A 17,499-nucleotide genomic window follows, 5' to 3' on the forward strand; every position below is an offset into this window, starting at 1 on the left:
GATTGGTAGATGCAGAGCAGAGTGGAATGGGCTGGGGTGTAAGGTTTGACCATGTCCTGGATGTAGACCGGACTCGACCTGTTCACAGCACGGTTCGCAAGTACTAGTGTTTTGAAAGGGATGCAGGCAGCCACTGGTAACCATTGAAGGGAGCAGAGGAGCGGAGTAGTGGTGTGAGTGAATTTAGGTAAGTTAAAGACTACTCGAACAGCTGCATTCTGGAGGTGGGGGTTGCCATGAAGTTTTCAAAGGTAATAGTCAGGTCATGGGAGGGAGAGCCTTTCTCTGAAATTAAAAGTAGTTTGGTCTTGTCAAGGTTCATTTTAAGGTGGCGTGCAGACATCCACGGAGAGATCAGTCAGTCAGACAGGCAGAGATTTGTGCTGCTACCTGTGTTTCAGATCGGGGAAAAGAGAGGATTAGTTGGTAGTCATCTGCGTAGCTTTAATAGGAAAAGAGTGAACGACAGAGCAGAGAGAGTTGGTGTACAGAGGGAAGAGGAGAGGACCCAGGACAGAACCTTGAGGGACCCCAGTAGTGAGATGACAAGGTTCTGACACAGATCCTCTCCAAGTTACCCGGTAAGTGCAGTCATTGAGGTAGGATGAGAGCAGGGAGAGAGCAGCGCCTGAGACATCCAGATCCTCAAGGGAGGAAATAAGGATCTGGTGGTTCACTGTGTCAGACACAGAAGAAAGGTCTAAAAGGATGAGGACAGAGGAGAGAGAGGCTGCTCTAGCAGTGTGAAGTTGCTCAGAGACAGCAAGGAGGACAGTCTCAGTTGAATGGCCTGCCTGGAAACCAGACTGGTGAAGATCTAAAAGGTTGTTGTGGTAAGGATAGGAGGAGAGTTGATTAAAGATAGAAAGAGGGGAAGAAGAGAGACAGGTCTGTAGTTCATACTTCAGATGGGTTGAGGGTAGGGTTTCTTCAGGAGAGGGTTTACTCTTGCCTCCTTCAGAGAGTTAGGGAAACAACCAGTTAGCAGGGAAGTGTTAATGAGATGGGTGAGAAAAAGAAGAAGGTCGGGAGCAATAAACTGGAGAACATGAGAGGCGATGGAGTCAACGGCGTAGTTGGTTGGGTGGGCAGAGGATATCAGGGTTGGGAGACAGAGGGGTAAAAAGGGAAAGAGAAGGGGATGAAGATGAAGTTGATGGAGATGTATTTACAGAAGGTGTAATTACATTACAATGTAAAATGAGGAGCATATGTCATCTACCTTTTTGTGAAGTAGTTGACAAAGTGGCTAGGTAGAATGGTGGAAATAAGAAAGGGATGGGGGGGTCAAGGAGGTTGGAAAAGATCGAGAAGAGTTTTGGGGTCGGAAAATAAGGGTTGAATTTTGGTTTGGTAAAAAGTGTCTTCGGCTGCAGGAATAGAGGCAGATAAAGAGGACAGAAGAGACTGAAAAGTGAGTAGGTCAGATTGCTCTGACTGGATGTTGAAGTCACCAAGAAGGACAAGTGGAGGGCCATTTTCTGGAATGTTTGAGTGAAGGAATTCTAAAAGAAGAAAGATCTAATTACTCCAAGAAGTCTCCCAAAGGACCTGGTAGATGGTAGAGAACAACAATTTTTAATTGTTCCGGATGAGTAACTGTCACTGCGTGAAATTCAAAAGACGACAGGGTAAAAAATGTAGCAGCAGGAAGAGGGAAAAACTCCATTTGGGGGTGATGAGTAAACCTGTACCACCACCCCTACCAGTGGGTCTGGGTTTGTGGGTGACAGAGTAGGCAGAGGAGAGAGCAGCAGGGGTGGATGTATTGGCCGGTGTGATACAGGTTTCAGTGAGAGCTAGGAAGTCAAGTGATTGCTGGGTAGCAAAGACAGAGATGAAGTATGTCTTGTGGGTAGCTGACTGGCGGTTCGGGAGGCCCCATGTGACAAGTGTTGGGTATGTGTGGAATGGGTGGGATAGATAAGAGAGGAAAGGTTACGGTAATGCTGTGAACAGGAGCGAGCAAAGTGTACACATATTCAAATAATAGAGGTCAATGATGGTTGGCTACAGCAGTGCTGATCACACCCCCTGTAAATGGGTCAAATCAAGCACCTGGTGGTAATGGCCCAGCAATAGAAATGCAGCACAGCTCAACAGCAAAAGACATTTTTCACCTTTATCAGAGGTGAGTTTAACAAAATCACCTAATATATCAAAAAAACTGATTAAGAACAAAGTCTATTTACCACATGGGTAGAAAGTAAAATAGAACTTAGCCCCTTGACAGAATTGGAATCAAATTAAACCACTTTAACTTGTTCTCTTTAACTTTTAAACACTTGAGTGAAACTAAATCCTAGCTCATACAATTCAAGGTAAGACAAAACAGTACAAACAACCAATCTAGATAACCCAAGACAGCAGATACAAGAGTATTCTAGCAGAGAAACTTATTTAAAGAATATACTCAGCCTAAATCCAAGCAGTCAAGTAGTATGAAACCCCCAGACGTCTAATGCACATTACCTTGTTTAGTGTCTACGCTACCAAGATGAAATGGCAATACCACAAGATTGCATTTTTGAAAAAGAATCTAAAGGGATGTTTAGTTGGGGAAAACAAGACATGAGTCATACTTTATACAGATGGAATGTTTATGTGATCTAAATTAAAAAGTAAATCTCTTTGTTCATACAGGGTAACCAGGACACACCGGCACCCCCGGACTCATCCATGGCCCAGGCTTACTCATCAGCCCAGTTTGCCCCTGCACCCCAGAACGGCATTCCAGCTGAATTCACTGCTTCACACCCACATCCACATCCACACTCCCACCCACATCCACACCAGCACCCAGCGGCACCACCGGACTACACTGGGGTCCAGGCCTCCATTAGTGAGCATCCACTCAACATGTACCAGTCCTCGCAGAGCCACAATGATCAGGGCGGGTCAGAGTCCAGCAGCCAGACGGTCACAGGCACAGCTACAGTAAGACATTATGAGATGCATTGTTTCAGTTTGTAATGAGTTTTGAATTATTATTTCTTTTGAAATGATATCTTTTTTTTAATATATCTTTTTTGTATATATTTTTTATTATGTGTCTTTTTTTAAAGTTTTGTAAAACCTAAAGAAAATAAAAGTAAAACTTTGAGCAGTATTATTAGTATTATTAATTTCCTTTCCTTTTATGTATAGTTTTGCAAAAATAAATCAATAGAAACTAATGGGTAACTAAATTTAAGGTAATCAAAAATCGATTCCAAACTTCTTAGTTATTTTATATTTGTGTGTTGCTCTGTGGGCTATGTCAATGGACACAACAAGGTCTGGGGTGTAAGACAGAATCTTGAGGGGTATGGTGCTCTGTCTTGATCAAGTAAATGGTAATTAATCTGTATTTATACAGCACTTTTCTAGTCTTGATGACCACTCAAAGGGCTGACCCATTCACACACACAGTGCATCTATAGGCAGCACTTTTTATTTTGAGAGCAGCATAGCTCCCTAAGCCATAGCTGTGGCTTGTAGACTCGTAGGACTGGGTCGTGAGTTGAGGTAGTGAGTTGACTTTATCGTAAGTTGGAGTTATGGGATAGTAATTGTGGAGGTGAGGAGGCTGGGAGAGCACCTTCACCTGCACCACAGAGGATCAGTCAGCACAGGTGAGAGCTGTTAGCTGATTGATCCTCAGGTTGAATAGGCAGCAAATCACACTCAGGACACAGAGACATTGGGCTGAAAAGCCAGGCACCAGCAGAAACTGCTGAACACTTGAAGTTTGTATGTTGGAGAGATTTGTTTAAAAAGTTGATTGAAATATGTTAAAACCAGAATGGTTCATCTCTGGCTGCTGTGGTGAGAGCCCCGTGGCATGGTCTACTGCCACGGTAGTACTGGAACTTGAATGGGTTTGTCGGACCAGGACATTACTAGGAGGCATAGCACCTGATCAACAGAGTGGAGCAAATGCATGCCCACTATTCAACTAGGGGCAGCAAAGTTGTTGTTGTGCTATCAAATCACTACCAAACCAGAGAATCCACCAGTGTGTTTGTGTTTGCATTACTCTAGATACAAATAAAAAAAATACACTACAGCGTTTGAGTGAGGTCATTGACAGTCATATAATTGGTATTTTGGTTATTATTTTTATTCCTCCATTTGGGGGCTGGAAGCATTATGTTTTCAGGTTGTCTGTGCGTATGTACACCTATCAATCTTCAGAGCACCTCAAGAGAATCCTTTTAAATTTGGTGCAAATGCTAATTTAGATTTACAGATTAGCTGACGAGATTTGGGCGGGGAAAAGTGAAAGGTCAAGGTCACAGTAGCCTCAGAAAAAACTTTTTTTGGGCCAATTGAACATATGTCAACCCTGCCGTTTGGGAATTTCTTCTAAGATTAACAGTTGTTACAAGGCTTTAAAGATTATTTGATTAGAAATCTGTGATTTCAGTGTGTAGAGAAACTGCAGTGGCTGACGGAGGCATACAAAGGCAGTGCAGTGTTTCTAGTATATTTTGGGAATAGCATAGAGACACTACATCACAATTTTGTTGTGTAATCTTGTGTTGCGTAATGACAATTACACTGAATCTTGAATGCCCAATTAACCCATTATACCCAGATCAGCAGTGAACAGGAAGAATACCCTGTCAATGGTGAGCTCCACTCTAAGGCCCCAACTGTCCCCACAGTTGTGTTTTTGTTCAGCTGTATGACAAAACAGATCCTACTGTATTATTTTATCTGATTATCCCTCCAGCACTCCAGCTCACAAGACAATTGTCACTGTTCTCAGGGACCATTTTTGAGTTACAGTTCTAATATAATTCATATGATTTTTAATGCTGCATAGACAAGTGCAGCCTTGCAGGCAACAAATATCCTGCTTGTCATTTTTTTTTTCTGTGAATGGATAACTTAGTTCATTTCATAAATATTTATGACACCGCTGGCCTTAAGTGTCAAAAAGATGTTTATTATTTTACATAGTAATATTGTGTTCTCTCAGCACTGCAGAAATTATTCATTTAGTTTTCTTTCTCAACTGAACTTCAAGACTTAATTCACACATGAAATATTGACCTCAACTAAGATTATGCTCATAAAATTAAAATATATTAAGTAGAAGTCTATATGTAGCAAACATCACTTTAATCAGACGTGGTGTTTGATCAATGATTAGAGTGATTTCAAAATACTGAGAAAAAAATGAATGATGTATAAAAACATTATAAATTATTATTATACGTGTAAATCAAGACAACAAATGATGGAGAAAGTGTTTCTATACTATAGCACAAATGTATTGTGTTACATACAAATATAGTGATAGTTTCCTTGATTAATCGTTTAAAGGCTCAGTGTGTACGATTTAGGTGAAATGGATCTATTGGCAGAAACTGAATATAAAATAATCCTAGTGATGTTTTCACTAGTGTGTTTCATCTAATTTGTACAAAGTATTATTTTATTTATATTTAAATACTTTATGTTGACATCAGGAGTGGGTCCTCTCTAGTACTCAGCTGCAACATGCACCACATCACAAAATTCTTCACACTGTACCTTTAAATAAATATACAATATTGTAAATGTATCTATTTTCAGTGCGTTTACTATTTACTGTAAAATAGTTATAAAAGGTGTGTGCAAGTATTCCATTCAGGCTTCAGATACTCATGACATCCTCCACCAGCCTGTTAGGGAAGCCTGTTTTTAGCCTGAGAAGCAAAACCCAGTGTAGTTCTGCAAACATTTCATGCAGCAGTGGCTCCTGCTTGTTAACCTCATTGGTGTGGGCACACAGTAATAAGTGAGGGTTCCATAAATGAAAAGATCAGCATTGTTACACTCTCATCTGCAACATGATGATAAGACTCCAAGAGAACACTGTGAGGTTCCGTGACATATACTTGGGTATCAACCTTCAACTATAAAAATGAGCGGACATTGTGTTGGAGGTGGAACATTGTGTTGGAGGTGTTCAGAAATAACAGTTGAACTGCTTAACTGACTTTGACTCAAAGATGAACTGATAACATTTTGTTGGTCAAAGGTCAAAAGGTCACGGTCACATGGCCTTATGTATTTTTTAAAACTCAACAGGAATGCCCAAAGGGAATTTCCTCATTAGACTCAAGGATGACTTCAATAGAATTTGATCGCTAAAGGTGGCACAAATTACTTGGACTCACTGATTAACTAATATCTCCAAATTGCTTTACAAAACAATACACAGCTTTGACTCTTCATTCAGCCACTTCTCATGGGCTGAAGACTGAAGATCAGTACGATTCTGTCCATCAGAAGTCAAATGAGTGAGTAAAAAGAGTGTCAGTTCAAACCGTGTCTTCATGTGATGCAGTGGTGGAAATCAGTCATTCACAATGAGTGACATTTCTAGTTCTTTCATTTTTCCAAACATTCTTACTGTGCTTGATCAGAAATGCAGGCCTTGTTTATGTGCTGGGTATTGAGCGTTGTGCATTTATTTCTTCCCTGCAAGTTATTCGCCCAGAGGAAAGAGTGAGGCAACAAAGCATGTTGGCAGCAAGATGAAGGCATACTGTACATCTGGAAGTCTCATTAGTTCTCCTGCACACTCAGTCTGTCTCCTGCACTGCTTCCCCCCACATCATCAAACCTTCCTCTCTCTCCTTTATTTTCTCTCTTCCTTTTCTCAGCCACGTGCCTCTCTGCATCTGGGACACTGTGTTTCTCTTGCTCCACCAAGCTTCAGCTGTTTGTGCCAACAATGGATCTCAGCCCCAAAACAGCATGATGACAGAATATTCTGACATCATTTCATGATCATGGGCAATACACTTATTTGATGTCTACATAGTACATGGCTGTTTTTTCAATTTATCCTATGCCTTACAGGAGAAAATACAATTATTAAATGTAATGATGGATGACATGATGTATTTTCACAATTGCAACAAAACTGTGGCGTTTAAAATTGGCATTATTTTGTATTATTTTGTATTTTATATGACTCACAACCCCAGTTAACATAGACAGTCACTTATCACTCTAAAAGGTTGGACAGTTTCTTGCTATATTCTCAAACAGTTGCAGTTGTTTGTGTCTTTGATTCCACAATGTTGTAAACTTTGCTTTGATATTGCGCTCCGTATAGACACGACTGCATTACAACATTTCTGCAGTTATGTCAGCTTTATATTATAAATATGCCAATCTTCTGTTCGACCACATCCCAGAGGTTCTACTGGATTCGTATCTGTTGACTTGTTGACTTGTTGGTCACTGAAATTCCCTGAACTCACTGTCAAGTTCACGGAACCAGTTTGAGATGACTTTTACTTTGTCACATGGAACATAGTTCTGATTGACTGTATCTGCCCAGTGTTGTTTTCTCTTTGATTTACCTTTACTCTAAATTTGTATTTCTAACACTGCATGGCGTGACAGAGGGCCAATCAGCTGGCCAGGCCGTGGTGGTTCTGATGATGTTATGCGCCTACTTAATGCTATATTGCTTTACCAGACGAAGACTGTGTCTCATTTCAGATACTTCCTTTAGTACAAAGCAAAATACTATTGGATACAGTTTACAGCTACAATGTTTTGTGGCTGGAGATGGAAATCGAAAGTCTTTTCTCAGTAGCATGTGTGTGCTGGGAGGATGACCTCATCTGGTCAGAGTGTTTATAGAGCAACGTCAGCCTCGTATCCCCTGATTGTTAGCTCGACATTGTGTGTGTTGAGAGAAGTAGGGGGTTAAGAGAAAGAGAAAATAGATATTTTGAAACTTCCAATCAAGAAGCACATCATCTGTAATGTACTGTATGTTGAAGTGCGTCATTGTTCAATTCAGTACAATTGTATTTGTATAGGACCGAATCCCAACTATCTCAAGAAACCTAACCTGGCAGATTCTGGCAGAATCAGACTAAATGTGGGCGGGCATCTGCCTCGACCGGTTGGGGTAGGCAAAATGGGGAAGCGAGGAGAGATGGGTAAAAAAGAGGGGAGAGAAGAGAAGGGGGGGCAGAGAGAGAGAGAAGGGCTCAGTAAGGGATGGTTCAGGACTCACCTGATCCAGAACTAACTATAGGCTTTATCAAAGAGAAGAGTTTTAAGTTTAACTTTAAATGCTGAGATGGTGTCTGTCTCCTGAACCCAGAGTGGGAGCTGGTTCCACAGGAGAGGAGCCTGGTAGCTGAATGCTCTACCTCCTGTTCTACTCTCACAGACTCTCTGAACCACTAGAGAGCCTGTGTTTTGGGAGCGAAGGCATCTATTGGGACAGTGCGGAGCTATGAGCTCTTTCATATATGATGTGGCTTGATTGTTGGGGGAATTATGTGAGCAGCAGGATTTTGAATTTTACAGGGAGCCAATGCAGTGAAGCTAAGACAAGTGCCATATGATCTCTTGCAGTTACCGTCAACACTTCAGACAGAAGAGGATTTAAACCAATTGAGTCCATAAGTAAAATGCAGAATTAAGGCCGTTATTAAAGGTCCAGTGTGTAAGATTTGGGTGAAAGGGATCTATTCGCAGAAATTTATTGTAGATTAATCCTCATGATGTTTTCACTAGTTCGTTTCATCTAAATTGTATGAATTGTAGTTTTCTTTAGCCCGGAAAAGGTCCTTTATATTTAAATACTTTATATTTACATTGAGGGGACCCTCTCTATCGAGGCTGCCATGTTTTTTTACATTAGTCCAGACTGGACAAACTAAACAACTATTGAGATTTTTTGACAATTACATTTTTGACAGGTTCTTTTTAATGTTTGGAAGGAGAGGGTGAGGTGAGGGGTGTTCAGCTGCAACATGCAATTTCAACACTAGATATCACTAAATTCTACACACTGCACCTTTAAGCAAAATCAACATGAATGTGGAAATCCCCTACTATAGTGACTTTATCTCTTCCATTCACACACACATTCATACAGTGCATCTATTTGCAGCACTTTCTTTATCATACATCATTCATACACTGATGGCACAGCCGTCAGGAGCAATTTGGGATTCAGTATCTTGCATAAGGAGACTTCGAGGCATGGAATGGGTGAGGCGAGGATAGACTAACCAACCTTCTGGTTTGTGGACGACCATCCTGAGCCACAGCTGCCCACTAAACTGTAGTTTTTGTTTCTAAGGCCCTGATCTACTAAATGTTTGTGAGTGTAAAATGTGTGCAAACTTGATTTCGATAATTTGTGATTTACAAAGCCTGAAAATAATTGCGTGGATTGTGACTGCGTGTATATTACACACGTTTGTAGGGTATGTGCGTGTTTCTTTGAGTTATATTAATATTTCTTTACTGTAGCTCAACAACATGTTTGTTTGCCTCTTCCACTAACACCTCCAATTCCATGGCATTAAATTTCGCTTTGCGCTTCTGGTCACTCTGCTCTCTGTAATGCTCCATGGTGGAAACCAGTAACGCACGCAAAACACTCATTTAAATGCTACTACCTCTACCGTGTTTGCACCTGTTATCATTCACGCAACTATTTTAACTAGATCACCAGCAAAACGCCTACCAACCAAACATGCAATCTGTTGTAATGCAATGCAATTAAGCACTCTTTATTTGGGGTCTTAGTAGATCAGGCCCCAAGTTAATGTATATCTCTATAATTTGTAGTTTTTTCATTTTCTTCAAAGTAAATTCCCAATTACACCAATCCTAAGACACTTAGTAATTTGTCAATGCATATACAGTATATGCTTCAGGTGAGTCCATACCATTATTGTGATGTGTTACTATCAGGAATGCCTACAGAAAAGTCCGTAACATCTGGCACTAACATTCAGTTAAAGTTGAGGATCAGCGAAAACGAACATTGTTGGTCAAATGTCCAGGTTGCTGTTACCTCAAAACACAATCATTTATATGCTAATCATAATAAAATACACATTTTCTTTGTCTTTGACATCTTGTATGTTGAGAGGTTGGTGAAGGGAAACAACTGTGGACCAGCTCTTCTAGTTTCTTCCTCTTTCTAGAATAAAGAATCATTTAATTCTGACAAAACTCTAAACAGAAGTGTTTTCCAATAGCCTTTTGCTCGTGTCTCTCCAGGTTACATTTTATTGTCTTCTCTCCTTCTCTGGGAACCTGATGTTAGCAATCATTTCCAGAATGTCGGGAAACCACTCCACATTCAGCCTCGCCTCAACTCACATATCGGTTTCTGATGCCAAAAGCGACGAGATGAGACGCTTTGTGTCACTGTTTGTTTTATTTTTTACTACTTGTGTAGGTGGATGTCACCATTGACGTGGAGCCATGCACAGATGGCTGTCACTGTGTGTGTGCACTTCTTTCCGTATGTGCCCCTGTATACCTCAGCATTGCATGGAAGACTTACAGTCTGTCGGCCGTATGCTGCTTTTTTTCGAGCTCACACACCCACACAAATACACACACATATACACACACACAGCAGGCTGTATTTTTAGCTGACTTGGAGCCTGGTAATCGTGGGAGCAAGAGAAAGAGAAAAGGAGCAGGGAAGAGTCGAAAACATTGTTTTTCTGGTCCTCTTACACATTGCTTATGGCAGTTGCATTGCATTTTAACCTCTCTAATACACTATGTTATTGTACCACCACTATATTAATATATGAGCAAGACTTCATTAAATAATCATATGTTTTGAAAAAGCAGGTCCCTGAAGCTGGCCAAAAGACACTTCAACACTTTGTGTAACACTCACACACCCAGAATAAGAGGGGCCTGTTGAATCCTCTCTTGTGTTTAACAGCCATTGATCTCACTCACACTGAGAGCTAAAGGACAAACACAGACCGCTGCTGTGACCCTGTATGTGTGCAGGATTATCCATCATGTTTGGGTGTTTGCGGATTTGAATTCTTTCAGGTTTTGACTTGTTTGTTGTTTGCGTCTCACGAACCATATATAACATGTAGCTTATAATTCATGGGCACTATGGATTAGGCCTTACCTCAGTTCTTTGATTTTTTTTTGATACTGTACACAATGAACTTGTGCGAGTGATTGATGTGAGAACTGTCCCAAAATTAATTGCCAACCTATCACCCTACACATCCTTTACCATTCACCTGCATGTAATGCAGGCAGGACTCAGACCAGGCAGTAGAACTGTGCTATGACCGATTTCAAGATTGTAACAATCATCATTAAAAGGAACAAATGTGCTTTTGTTAAGATGCTCAGCTTTCGAGGGCAGTTTACTGTCCAGGGGCCTCATTTATAGATTATAGATTATTTAGATTCCGATTCATAAAACCCCATGGATCTGCCTCATATTGCGCCTACAGGCCCACATTCAGCCATAAACGGGCAATGCAAAGCAGCTCATGAATATTAAATCATCTCCAGCATCGAGGTGTTTGTTATTGAGGTGGAGGTGAAGAAAGATTGATGGTGGCCACAGTCGTGATGTTATTAATAAAGAAAAAACACTGATACACTGCTGCTGCAGATAATACAGTGAGTGACAGTGAGTATGATAGAAAGAATGGGGCTTGAAATTAAAAACAAAAATCGAATTCAAATGTGGAAGAAAAGAAATGTGAGGTAACTTGTTGTGTTGCCCGTACGTGTTTTAATCATCCAAAGCTGCAGGATTATTTAATTTTATAAAGTCATACCTCATCATACCACACACATACCTGTGGGCTAATAAACCAGAGTGGTGAGAACTTGTGTTTGTACTGGGATGGTTCAGTTCAGTCAGGTCGATCTATGTAATACTGGATTCAGTTCAGCACAAAGATCTCAGATCGCAGCTCTATAGAATCTATATCAGCTGATTAGTCATCATCATCATGAGATAAAACATTTATTTGATCTCTGAACACTCATTTCCTCCTCCTCACAGCAGTATTTATATATAAATACTGTGCTAAATATAAATATATATATTTAGTGCAATCTGCTTACTTTACACATCAGCGAGAGCCTAACCTCCACTCTGGGATATTATTTGGAAATGGAGGTTTACTTTTTGTGAGTGATCTCCAGTGCCCTGACGGCACAGTCAAGTTCACTGCAGTGATTTTACACACACACTGTATGAAAACTAAAGTCGCCTTTGATGACACACACGCAGTGTTAGAAGATATTATTAAAACTATTAATGACTTGGCTCTGAAACTCTGCTGTTTAATTTGATCTAACAAGTTTGCTGTCAGTTGTTTTATATCTTTTTCAATTGAAGGTTCTTATGGAACAGTTATGTCGCGTGAGCAGAAATAACACTCTTGGTTTTAATGAAAATGATGAAGCGGATCAATAATCTGCTTCAGTTCACCACCTCACGTCTGCAACGTCATTTTCCTTTCTCTAAAATGTTTGCATGTATGCATGAGAGTTAGCTCACAAGTGCACACATTCTCCTGTCGAGTTTGTTTTTTAGATACCAATGTTTTCCTGAGAAGTGGCATAAGCATCCTTCAGGCCCTGTTTTGTGTGTATGCAACAGTTATAAATGAGGCCCCAGGACTTTATAATATTCTGTTTATGTTGACTCAGAGTAAATCCAACTGTTTCATGTTGCGTGTATTTTAGTGACCTGTCTGTCAGGTCATAAATGCAGACTGCTGGAACTCCTGGTCGATGGTCCACTGACGGGGGCTGAGCAGACACTACATAAGGGAGGGAGGCGCTCTGTCTTTGGTCCCATCAGCACTTTGCAGTTCTATTTGAAAGACATTGCTTTCTACACAGCTATCATTTGAGTATAAGCAAGTGATGAACTATTAAGATTCAGGTCTTTCCTACAAACACTGGACCTTCAATTCATTTTAAAATGCATTTGAGACACTTAAATATTTGAACTGAACTAAATTACATGACTTGAATCAGCATTGTGGTTTCCACCTCTATCTCCTCCATGCCACTACAGTGCAACTCCTGCATAGAGGCAGGCCTACTAGGGAATATGAATTTTAGTGACTCCAGATTAAAACATCTTAAATATATGGATATACAGAAAACATACTGCTGCTTTTATTGTCAGGCAAACTGTAACGTGCATTATGCATCTTTCATTTGTGTCCTTTATTCTGTCTTTTCCAGCAGACAGATGATGCCGCTCAGACGGACAGTCAGCCACCAACACAGTCTGTACCTGAAAGCACAGATAACAAAGCCCAACCCAAGAGACTTCATGTCTCCAACATCCCCTTCAGGTTCCGAGACCCAGATCTCAGGCAAATGTTTGGCGTAAGTACAAAAATGTAACACATATGATATATTTTGGTTAACAACCACGACATTGAATTTAGGATGATGAAAATGAGATTTTTTTTGCTTGTCTCTCTACAGCAATTCGGCAAAATCTTAGATGTGGAAATCATCTTCAACGAGCGCGGTTCCAAGGTACGTGATACTTTTAAATTCTTAATCTTTTCCTATTTTTTTAACTGTTTTGGTCCAACAATCAATCAGAGCACACATTTAAATTAAAGTAACACTTTTGGTTCTGCCTCCCATATATTGGATCAGCTTTAAGGTGAGGTAAGCGATTTGGTTGAAATTTGAACTCCACAGACAAAAATCACTCTTCTGCCCTTGAACAAGACAACAGTTGGGCACTAATGTACCGCTACTGCTGCACCAGTGGTGTTGCATGACTAGCTCCTTTTATTAGTAGAAGTACATGCTTAACATGAATAGGAGCTAATTAGGAAATGTCACCTCACAAAAGTTGGAATTACCCATCACAAACATAACCAAAAAGGAAAAGAATGGAATGAATCCAGGTGTCAAGCAGAAACACAGAAACCCCTTCATCCACTTTCATCCGTTTCAACTCCAGGTCGTCTCTACACCAATGACATCATGGATGTTCACGTAGGTCTTCAATACTATGAAATGTTTGTGGGTATGACATTGTGTGAGAAAATGGTGGGAGCAGAAAGGCATTTTCAGTAGTCTTTACATTTTGAAACAGTAGTGGCAGTGCATATTATTATCATTATTATTAACACAACTGTACAGTTGAATCAATGTCATACAGCAGACTGCATTGAGAAGGCTAGCTTCCAGTTAGTTTGAATAAGCATAATTTTGATTAAAAGATCATATATTTGAAATGTAAATTGTGACTTTTTAAAAAAAAAACAATCATTATTAGTTTGGGAAACTTTACTGTCCTTCACATCTCAGATAATCAGGACACTTGTCTAACCTCTTTTTCATAAGTACAACAAGATAGGTGCAGTCAGTGATACCGACAGTGAAAAAACACATTATTGAGGGATGCTGGTATTGATGACAACGTTGTAGGTTGATGTTCAAAGTTAAGTATATCAATAAAGTTTCCACTCTATTTCCGTAACAACCCAGAGTCACGGCTGATCAATACTGGAATATTAAAACGTCCTCATTAGAACATCCTTCTGTTATACTGAGCTTGAATATTGTTCATCAAGGATGATGTTCCTGAAGTCCTGAAGTTTTTACAATGCGCCGCTTTCGTCTTAATGTATTTTTTTAGGTTTGGCCACTGTTCTTAGCTTCCTATTATAACAGTGTGTTTTTTTCTTAGTGCCAATGCCACACCATAAAAATACTTAATTTTCCCCTCATTCTTTTGTTGAATTTAATTTCCTATGTAATGACTTCATTAGAGGGAACCAATTTCCTTTACCACTATGCAATATAGGTAGACAATTTACTGTATGTCTAACATTTGCTCGCAGTTGTGATTCACCCCTTGAAAGCATTTATTTTAGAAACATGTTATTAATCCTTAAGGCCTAAGTGTAATGGGGCGGTGTAGTTAATGAATGGTAGTAAACAGTGGAAGTCTTCAATTTCAATGATTGACCATTATGAATAAAATGCCATACCGTTGTTTTTTTTTTTACTTTTTTCTTGCTCATTTACTTTATTTGATGAAAGTCCTATGTGAATAATTGTTGTTACCCTGAACAGCTATTTACATCTAACGTATGGCAATAACATTAGCATGTGTCACTAATTGTAGCATGTTTAGCATGTTATCATGTTATGCGACCTAAGTGCATATTTAAGACCTATTATTGGATATTGGCATGTAAAAACTGAAATCGAAGCTGAACATTTTAATCCATTGGGTTCCTATTGATGTAAGCCACAGTTCACTGTAATGTTGAATCTAATGTGTATATTGTTCTTACCTCTCTGTCTGGCATGCAGGGTTTTGGATTCGTAACATTCGAGCACAGTGTGGATGCCGACAGAGCCAGGGAGAAATTACACGGCACCGTGGTAGAAGGTCGTAAAATAGAGGTGCATGTTCTCAAATATTTATCTGGACTTCTCCCTCCTCCCTGTCCTACTTTACATTTTTTGTGTATGTGTTTTTGTATGTGCGTGGGTCTGTGTGTGTGAGTGTTTGACAAGTCTACTGCCACGTCCCATTTTGCCACTTTCTCATGACATCAAACTGAGTCATCATTTCCCTTTTCTTTTTTAGCCGTTTCATTAACCAACACACAAGTAAAAGTTGATCTTGTCTGTCATTATTGTATGTGAGAGACTTTGCTTGTTGTATTTTTTGTTAGTTAACTTTTTTTTTTCCATTTTCCTATTTTTATAGATTTTGTACTGTGAAGGACCTTACCAAAGGTTTAAAAGTGAGAATCCACACTACCCAGCCCATAGGCAAAAATGTAATATATGTTTAAAAAAGAAAGGAACTTAGTCCCAGTCCTGAAATCTTGCTTATCCATGGACAGAGGAAGTGCTTAGGAATTTGAAGACTCATGGAGAGCGAAATGCAAGGTTTACAACTCACCAGACTCGGTAGACTTACATTATATTAGTCTCACTCAATATCTTGTGTCCACTCAATGGAGTAGATACAAGACATCACTAACCTTGAAGCATAACTTAAGACTGGTGTAAACCTTTTTCCACCAAACACTCAATAAAGTCCAAACTATTCATCCCATTCATTCTCTCCACATTTCAACTCTGGACCATTTTGTAGAATCTTCACAGTCCACAATAGAGTCTGGAGCATGGGGACTTTACTACATGGGCTGCACTTCAGAAGGGAATAACATTGGTTTTAAATGATTGGGAAGATTAGGCATTGAGCAACAATGGGTTGGGGCATTAAAAAGTTAAAACCCAAATACCTCAAGTAAAATAAAAGTGCTTGTTTGGACCATATTAAGGTTTGTGTCCATCTATCACATGTCCAATGCTCCATTTGAAAAACCTTCATACCGGTACCACAAATTCCTCCTCCCCAACTACCAGCATCATTTTTGTCACATAGCTATGTGGGCCCATAGCTGGGCCTTCTACTTCACCCCTGTACCTACTCACTCCCCTACCGCCTCCTATTATTGTATCTTATTAACCCTAAAAACACAGGTATGAAGTAATGTAGTTATGAGAAACAGACAGCCCCTATGGTGACATGTGCCTGTTGCTCTTATCTGTGCCTCCTTTCTTTTTCTGAATTAATTTATAATAACACACAGCTTTGGGCCATTGTTTGTTGATTTGCAACTACAATATTTCTTTCCATATTCCCTTGCCCAGTCTCCCACATACTGGACCTTCAGTCACAGTCATTCTCCATCTCAAAACCACAATGTTTATCTTGTGGCTCTAGCAGGTCAAAGCCCTTTCCAGAGGTAGCAGGACTATCCAGCTTAAGCAGTACACACTGTGTTTCCGCAGTTGACCAATAATCCCCTTATTTGCCTGGCCTTTGACAACATATTCTCAAAGCTAATTGTTTTGAGCCACATTAGCCCTTTACATCCTTGTTGCATCCAACTAAAGCTCACTTCATACTTCAATTTGCTATTGTGAACCAAAGAACACACATCAGCAGAATTCATTTCCACAGTTCAGTTCTAACTCTTTGCAATCAGTATATCTTTCCCTATTGAAGACCTAAAAAAGTCTTTGCAATGTGTATTTAAAAGTTCAGGCTTCTTCTCTAAACATCTTCTGCAGCAAGAGGCTTCCACAAGGAACATACATTAGGTCCAAGGTGTCTTCCAAGGAAGCTTGTATCTTTACATTTCAAGCTTTCATTTCATTACCACCCATGGTACTAGTACATGCACCCAACCACCCAATACTCCCATTACATTTTCATAATGCCAGCTAACTATATCTGAGCAAAGCAGAGCTCCTTATATTGTCCTTATATGCTTTTTCCTTTTGTGACACCAGTTAAGTTCAATCTGCTTTGGTTAATGTGAGAGATGGAAACAGGCCACCATATAGATTTCTTCAGGTACAAATAAGATGAGGGAAAAACTAAAGCACAAATTGACCCTGTATTTGTCAATGTGTTCTCAAAGTCTGCCCATCAAAAGTAGGACTGAGCTTTTAGCAGTTTATCTTTGCAACGTATAAACAGCTCTGAATTGATTAGTACGATGCTGAGGAATTTGAATTTAAATCCAAAATGAAATGATTTCCTGTAGCATACGTCTGTGATTGCTCAGCAGATTTGTGGCTGTTTATTCGCATTGAACTTTGGAGATAATCATATCTGCTAAAAGTGCACCTCACACAGAATTATATCAATTCAGCATTCAGATT

The 17,499-nt window shown here is 39.8% G+C and overlaps 1 protein-coding gene across 11 annotated transcripts in view; it reads left to right on the plus strand.

The window, feature by feature from the left end:
• Nucleotides 1–17,499, plus strand: part of rbfox1 (RNA binding fox-1 homolog 1) — a 161,873-nt gene that overhangs the window by 112,539 nt on the left and 31,835 nt on the right. For 8 of the 11 annotated variants that reach the window (XR_011241089.1, XR_011241088.1, XM_069525137.1 and 5 more), the window contains exons 2-5: nt 2,644–2,937; nt 13,015–13,161; nt 13,264–13,317; nt 15,121–15,213. Coding sequence is in view for 9 of the 11 variants with exons in the window: in XM_069525137.1 (XP_069381238.1) it covers nt 2,644–2,937; nt 13,015–13,161; nt 13,264–13,317; nt 15,121–15,213 (588 nt within the window). In the remaining 2 variants the exon portion in view is untranslated. The remainder of the gene's footprint in view (nt 1–2,643; nt 2,938–13,014; nt 13,162–13,263; nt 13,318–15,120; nt 15,214–17,499) is intronic. The other 3 variants (XM_069525135.1, XM_069525142.1, XM_069525141.1) reach the window with 3 other exon arrangements.

The sequence above is a fragment of the Paralichthys olivaceus genome, chromosome 5, assembly GCF_024713975.1.
Source record: "Paralichthys olivaceus isolate ysfri-2021 chromosome 5, ASM2471397v2, whole genome shotgun sequence".
NCBI lineage: Eukaryota > Metazoa > Chordata > Actinopteri > Pleuronectiformes > Paralichthyidae > Paralichthys > Paralichthys olivaceus.